Source organism: Hibiscus syriacus, unplaced genomic scaffold (genome assembly GCF_006381635.1).
Source record: "Hibiscus syriacus cultivar Baekdansim isolate YM2019G1 unplaced genomic scaffold, ASM638163v2 tig00111206_pilon, whole genome shotgun sequence".
Classification (NCBI taxonomy): Eukaryota; Viridiplantae; Streptophyta; class Magnoliopsida; order Malvales; family Malvaceae; genus Hibiscus; species Hibiscus syriacus.
Genome location: NW_024063018.1, coordinates 462,366 through 470,545, shown reverse-complemented (window position 1 = coordinate 470,545; position 8,180 = coordinate 462,366). Strand labels below are relative to the sequence as shown.

General features: G+C 37.4%; 1 protein-coding gene across 1 annotated transcript; it reads left to right on the top strand.

The window, feature by feature from the left end:
- Positions 1-249: 249 nt before the first annotated feature.
- On the top strand, positions 250-591 carry LOC120155719 (small nuclear ribonucleoprotein SmD3b-like). The gene has a single exon (XM_039167205.1). The coding sequence runs from the start codon at positions 250-252 to the stop codon at positions 589-591; it is 342 nt and encodes a 113-aa protein (XP_039023136.1).
- The last annotated feature ends 7,589 nt before the right edge of the window (positions 592-8,180 follow it).

The following is an 8,180-nucleotide window of genomic DNA, read 5'->3' as shown; positions in this document are numbered from 1 at the left end:
GTTAGAATTCTAATAGGGATCAAACTCTAAAATCCTAAGCTATAAATCCCATGTAACTAGAACACTCATGGGGGACACAAAAAACACACGAGTTGTACACGAAAAGAACAGAGAGGGTTTACGAGTTGCATAAGCAGGGTAAATAGGTCGCCTGTTGATTTCATCTTTTTCAGGCGACCTTCATCGTCGAAGATGCCAAAGTCTAAGCGTAACAAAATGGTTTCGCTATAAAAGACAAATAAGAAGAACATGGAACATAAAGAATCAATTTTGAATTCCATAAGCAAAGCAGGCGGGCGAGAAACAATGAGTCGGAGTTTGGGCATACCGGTGAAGCTACTACACGAGGCGTCGGGTCACTTCATAACGGTGGAACTCAAGAGTGGAGAGCTTTACAGAGGAAGCATGGCCAAGTGCAAGGATAATTGGAATTGCCAGCTTGAGAACATCACCTTCACTGCTAAAGAGGGAAAGGTTTTGCAGCTTGAGCATGTTTTCATCCGAGTCAGTAAAGTTGGGCTCACGGTCATACCGGATAGGTTAAAGAATGCTCCTATGTTAAAACGCCTTGATGCTAAAATCAAAGGGTAAGAACTCATCTCTTGGAGTGGGCCGTATATAGACGCTGAGAGCAATGCCAGACAAAATGCGGTATTTTTTTATTTTAATTATACTGTTCTCGTTGGTTTAATTTATTTTGTCAATTCTATGTCAGGAATTGAATTATTTCGAAAGAAACTTTACTGAAAAAAATATTGGGTGCTATGTCATTGTCTCGACAGTTGGCAGAACAAATGACACTTGCCAAAGCTTATTTCATAATTACAAAAGAGCAAAATAGCTTTTACATGGCCAGGGAACTTGTCGTTTCTATTTTGCTCATTTTTCAACTTTTTTTTCTTTTAATTTATATTTTTTCCTCTTTAGTTTATTTAGTATTTTTTTTAAATCTAACATTTTTAGGAAGAGAAAATCGCCTCAGTGACCAAAAAAAAGTTATAATATACGATTTTAACCAACTTTTTTTGGATTTGCCAAAATGACCAACAAAATCGCAACGCGAAATAAAAATCGCAACGCGATCCCCAGAATCGCAAATCAGTTTCCAAAATCGCAACGCGATTCTTGAAAATCGCAATGCGATAGTACAAATTCGCATTGCGATTTTCCAAAATCGCAACGCGAATATGAAAATCGCAACGCGAACACATAAATCGCAACGCGTATCCGTAAATCGCAACGTGTATCCGTAAATCGCAACGCGTATGGGTAAATCGCAATGCGTATCCGTATATCGCAACGCGTATCCGTAAATCGCAACGATAATACATAAAATCGCAACGCGTATCCGTAAATCGCAACGCGATATTTAAAGCGCCATTATAATCGCTACGCGTATTTTATTTTCAAATTACAAAAAGAATATTAAGACAAAATCCCGTAATCGCAACTCATAACCTAAAACCTAAAATCACAACTCAGTCCCATCTCCATCTCTCACTCTCTACGGCGAAGAAATCCGTCCCCATCTCTGAAGATTTCCGTCCCCATCTCCGGCGAAATCCCTCACAACCATTCACGGTCAGAAATCCCTCACAATATTCAGAAATGGAAAATCAACCTCCGAGGGTTAGTTTTTTTAATTATTTTTATTTTGAAATGTTTGCATTATTGTAGGTTTTTCATATTGAAACTGATGATAAGTTTACTGGTCATTTCAATAATAGATTAACCATTTCACTTAGATTTCATTTCGCGTTACGATTCTGTCGTTGCGATTTTCATTTCGCGTTGCTATTCTCTCGTTCCGATTTTCAAGTTAGTATTTGTCTTTGTCTTTGTTCTGTCTTTTGGTTGAAGTAATGCAATCCATTCAAGTTTCAATTTGCAGAAGAGTCGCAACGAGATAAATGAAAATCGCAACGAGAGAATGACTGTCGCAACGAGAGAAATGAAAATCGCAACGAGAGAATCGCAACGCGAAATGAAAATCGCAACGAGAGAATCGCAACGCGAAACCAAAATCGCATTGCGATTTTCATTTCGCGTTGCGATTCTCTCGTTGCGATTTTCATTTCGCGTTGCGATTCTCTCGTTGCGATTGTCATCTCGCGTTGCGATTCTCTCGTTGCGATTTTCATTTCAACCAAAAGATAAAACAGTGTTGCAAATTTTAGTTTCAAGAATAAACTACTACTTTTTATGTTTATTGTTTTTGGTATATCTTCACAGTGTAGTTTTTGGTATATCTAACTTGGTATGTTTATTGTTTTTGTAGAAATTTTTTTCGGCTCAATTGACCTTGAGAAATAAAGTCAGCCTGGCCACTACAATTGCAAAGAAGCTTTCACCTGCTCAAAGACAATTGTTTGAGGAAACCTGCTTCGGGCCATGGCTGAGAGTACAGCATCCGGGTGGAGATGCTAATTTGACCCATTTGTGGCTTCAGACCATGACATCAAATCTACCCGACAGTATACAACGTGGCTATTAGGGGTCGAAGACAATGGCTATTTCGATGGGGGGTAAGTCTTATATTTTTCTTATATTTCAATTTGATTAATTTTTTTTTTTAAATTTATGTAAGTCACTAATATATGTCTTTTTTTGTAAAACAGCATATCGATGCGTGGGTGACACGTCTTCTAATAATAAGAAAACTTAAGAAAAATAAAAATATATGATATACAATTATGCCGACGTCTTTTCACGCCGTTCACTTGAAGAATGCACGAAATGAATCATTTGATTTGGGCAATGGACAAGCTAAACTTTATCCTGCATGGTGGGAGGTCGATAAGGTTAGTATTTATTTTAGATTGAGTTTAAAGGTTTTATAAAATAAGTGCGCAAATGAATGAATTATTACTTATGATTGCAGGTGTTTATCCCTGTTTTGGAACGTAAACATTGGATTCTCGTCGAGCTTCAGCTCCCATCCCTTAAGACAATAGTGTATGACAGCATGATAAATTACATATCATTGGCTGATTTAAGAGATGTTATTAAGGGATGGAGCTCTCATTTGGCTAAATTCTTGGATGCGATCAATTATTGGACTCGTTCTGGAAACAAGAAGCCAAAGAAGCTCAATATTACAGTTATTAGAGACGAGACCGCGCCACAACAAACGAGCGGAGCCAGAGGAGATTGTGGTCCTCTCGTATGCTTGGCGTTGGAGCGTTTGACGACGGGAAGCATCAAGTATCTACCTCCCACCGATAGAGATAGAGCTGCAGTAGGCTTGTGGTTTCGGCATTATATGGCTAAATCGATATATACGAGACGCTGCCTACCTGCATCCGCGTTATAAAAATGTCCATAAACAATTGGTAAGTTTATATACTTTTGGTTTGAAAATGTTTGGTTAAGTACCTAGAATTCAATAATTTGCTGTTTGTAGGTTTTAGATGTGTAGAAAGTGTTGTTTGAGCAAATGTTTGGTTTCTGCAGGTTAATCTCAGAAGTGAACTGCGTGAAAATGATGTATGGCTGCAAAAGTTGATTCAATAGTTTAATTGATTGTTTTTTGATTGTTTAATTGATTTGTAAAAGTTGATTCAATAGTAGATGATCGGAAATAAGAATTATTGCTTATTTTTGATTGTTTAATTGATTTGTAAAAGATGATTTGTAAAAGTTGATTTGTGTAATTGATGCGAATATAATTCTTATTTGTGCTTGTTTAATTGATTGAAATGTAATGGTTGATTTTGTTGATTTCAATCTGCATTATGTTGAAGGCAAAATTGACTATCGCAATGCGAAATGAAAATCGCAATGCGAAATGAAAATCGCAACGAGAGAATCGCAATGCGAAATGAAAATCGCAATGCGGAAATGAAAATCGCAACGGGAGAATCGCAATGCGATTTTAATTTCGCATTGCGATTCTCTCGTTGCGATTTTCATTTCGCATTGCGATTTTCATTTCGCATTGCGATTCTCTCGTTGCGATTTTCATTTCGCATTGCGATTTTCATTTCGCATTGCGATTCTCTCGTTGCGATTTTCATTTCCGCATTGCGAAATGTAATGGTTGATTTTGTTGATTTCAATATGCATTATGTTGAAGGCAAAATTGACTATCGCAATGCGAAATGAAAATCGCAATGCGAAATGAAAATCGCAACGAGAGAATCGCAATGCGAAATGAAAATTGCAATGCGGAAATGAAAATCGCAACGAGAGAATCGCAATGCGATTTTCATTTCGCATTGCGATTCTCTCGTTGCGATTGTAATTTCCGTGTTGCGATAGTCAAATGCATGCCTAATAGTGATAACAACTGAATAACAAGAGTTGGTTAAGTCAAAATGGTTGGCCTGAGTCATTAATTCAACTGAAAATGTTAAAAGTTCACACATAAAATCCACATAATACAACGTTTGCATTTAAAAATCACCTAAGTTAACAGTCCCAAAAGGTGAAGCCAATTGTGATTGGGATTTTGAAGATGGTTGCCTTTTGCTTGACACCATATGAGCTTTGGATTTTGATGAGGATCCATATTTTGGTAGAGGAAAAGATGATTTTGATGGCACTGGTGATCCACATGTCAACCTTGTATGACCACTTTCCTTGCACCGACTACATGTCGATCTCTTCTTCTCTTCACCCTTAGACGGTATACGATCGTGACTTTTTGGTCGGCCAGGTAGCCTTCTGTCCATGGCTGGTGGCAAAACTGTTTGTAAGTCATCTGGTATGTCCCACTCAGAAGGATGTGGAATAGGGTAGACAATCTCGGCATAAGTCTGTCGATAAACTTCTGTAGTGTAGCAATCCATAGCGTATGCGCTTGAATCATCTTGGTTTAAATGAAGAGCAACTTTTATAACATGGCCACACGGATAACCAGATGTTTGCCATTTCATACAACTACACGTCTTTGCATTTAGATCGACTAGCCCATTTAAGTTATTATCCAGTACTTGAAACAAAGTGTTTGAACATGGTTCAACTCTCCATGACGTTGACTTCACAACACGTTTCGTTATCTTTTTTCAGTCCATGGTGTAACACGATGTTCCAATGTTCCTGTAAATTTAAATAAACAATACTTAGTAAAATATATAAATATGATAAGTTACGAATTCAAAGAAATAATACCTGCATGGTTTCTTTTCTTGTAGTACCACTGTTGAATAGAGGCTCGAAAAAACTCCATTAACATAGTAATGGGTAATTTCCGGGAATGACGACTTAGAGCGTTGATTGATTCTGCACTATTAGACGTCATGAAACCATATCTTGCTCCAAGTTGATGTACTCTTGACCATCTTTCAAACCCGACATCTTCTAGTGTTTGAGCACACTGAGGCAAAACACGTCTTAAACAATTTATATGCTTATTGAAATCCACTTCCCGATAAGCTTTTACAGCCTTCCAGTATGTCCATTTGTGCTTTTTTATACCAGCAGACCTTGATTTTAGATTTCTATACAAATGAACACCACAAAGTCCATGAAAAGCATCTGAGAAACACCTTCTAACAGCGTTGTCAATTGAGTTTGCCCTATCGGATATGATTGTCAGATTGCTAATAGGACCTATGCAATCCCTAAGATGCCCCATAAACCATGTCCATGAATCAGAGGTTTCAGATTTGCCAACCCCGTAAGCTATTGGCAATATCCCATTGTTAGCATCCATGGCTACTGCTAATAAGTTTACTCCAAGGTATCGACCTTTCAAATGTGCTCCGTCAACTATAATAACTGGGCGCATGCAAGTAATAAACGAACGAATCTACAAAATAATATACACAAGAAATATAATCATTTAAATGTGAAATGCATGTAACTAACAAAAATGAGTCAACAAAATTATATTGATTTACTAACCGTAGCACCAATGGCGATAAACAGCAACTCAAAGCGTCCATCTCTATCTGTTTTGATATGAGTTACCGACCCAGGATTTTTCAGCTTTAAATTGTGACAATAAGCCGGCAGTTGGGCAAACGATGCTTCTGGCGACCCCCTCAACAATTCCAAGGCATAACATTTGGCTCTCCAAGCTTGAGAATATGATATACTAATCTTGAACCGAGCATTCATGTCAGTCATAATTTCATGTCCCCGATATACCCTGCCATTCAAAAACATTAACTCAGCCAGAAAACCACCCAACACCTTTTTGTTTGCCTGTCTATGGTGAGGAAAAACTTGGGTTCTTGAACATGTATGTTTATCAATAAAAGTCCTAACTTGAAACATTTTGCAATCTTTTATTCTCTTTGCAATCATACGCCACGTACAGTTTTTGTCAATCATACACCTTGTTTCGAAACGATCTTTGCTTGATTTGTTAACTTTTAGTTGATAGCCATCTTCCACACATTTCGTATACAAAGCTATCTTCAAGTCTTCCTTTGTATCAAAACAATCATCTTTCTTGACACGAATAACTTTTGTGTAACAATCAACTGCTTTCTTTGCCAACTCTTCTTCCGGTAACTGAAGTAATTCTGGCATATTCCAGTTATACTCCCGTGGCATTTTCTTTCTTCGGGGACTTTTTCTTCTTCTTTTTCTTCTTCAGGATTATATGAATTACAGAATGGATGTTCAACATGTTCATTCACAGTCGTAACTTCCTCCTCATTATCATCAACAACATCTTCCTCGGCAACGGGTGTTTCATCATCAAAATTCGGGTATTGACCAATATTAAAATCATTACACACATGGTCTGTTTCTTCTTCTGAAACATCATCAAAATCCGTGTATTGACCAATATCAAAGTCCGGATATTGACCAAGACCAAATTTCGAATACTGACTAGTACTCACAATTTTTTCTGTTGGCTCATCATCGTCTAACTGGTCAATACGAAAACCGGAATTTGGTGCTGAAAGTTGATTGGGATTTGGATTAGAGAAAGGTTGTGGGTTTTGAGAAAAACTTAGTTGATTACTACCCGCTACTGACCCAACAATACTACTTCTAGGTTCAACAACATACAATGTAACATCATCTTGTGAAACACTAATGTAAGCAATGAATCGTTCAACATCTTCATTGTCGGTTAACAAATAAACTTTACCATTTCTCTGATAAGATAGCCTAAATCCACTTAGGGGCTCTAAATTCAATTTATTTGAAACACGTAGCATTAGAGTTTCATAAGTTAACTTTTTTAAAGAAAATTTTAGTTGAAGATTCATGGGTAAAGGCATATATTGTAAAACACCATGAACATTATCCCATGACCCTCCAAAACACAAATCTATCCAAACATGATCAACATTAGATGATTTCATGGTTGTAAATTAATTTACTAAACAGACGAGCTGCGAAACTAAAACCTGTTGCCGGATTGGGAAGGATGTCGTTGGATATAGGAACGGATGTCGCCGGAGAGAGTGATAGATGGAGATGGAATGAGTTGCGATTTAGGGATTTAGTTTATGATTTCAGTGTTATATACCCAAAATTTCAGTGTTGTGATTTACAGATTCTCGTTGCGATTTACGGATTATCGTTGCGATTTACAGATTCTCGTTGCGATTTACGGATTATCGTTGCGATTTACAGATTCTCGTTGCGATTTACGGATTATCGTTGCGATTTACGGATACGCGTTGCGATATACGGATACGCATTGCGATTTACGGATACGCGTTGCGATATACGGATACACGTTGCGATTTATGTGTTCGCGTTGCGATTTTCATATTCGCGTTGCGATTTTGGAAAATCGCAATGCGAATTTGTACTATCGCATTGCGATTTTCAAGAATCGCGTTGCGATTTTGGAAACTGATTTGCGATTCTGGGGATCGCGTTGCGATTTTTATTTCGCGTTGCGATTTTGTTGGTCATTTTGGCAAATCCAAAAAAAGTTGGTTAAAATCGTATATTATAACTTTTTTTTGGTCACTGAGGCGATTTTCTCTTTTAGGAATAGTTTTAACTAATCAAAGGTGAATGATTTGAATCGGGTTAAATTTTAATTTTAATTTTGAATTTTCGCAAATAAAGACAACCAGTAAATTAATTGGTACCGAAAGGGCGGTTCAAGGGTGCTAATCCTTCCTTGATTGTAACCGACTCCCGAACCCGACATATTTCTGGTAAAACGCAGATCAGGTAAGAAATAAGGTATCCGATCAACCCATTTTTTTAAAAAATAAATGATCGGTGGCGACTCCAATCCACATTTTTCAAGTCGA

Coding starts and splice junctions, on each gene's coding strand:
- LOC120155719 (XM_039167205.1), top strand. CDS start 250: ATGGAACATAAAGAATCAATTTTGAATTCCATAAGCAAAGCAGGCGGG.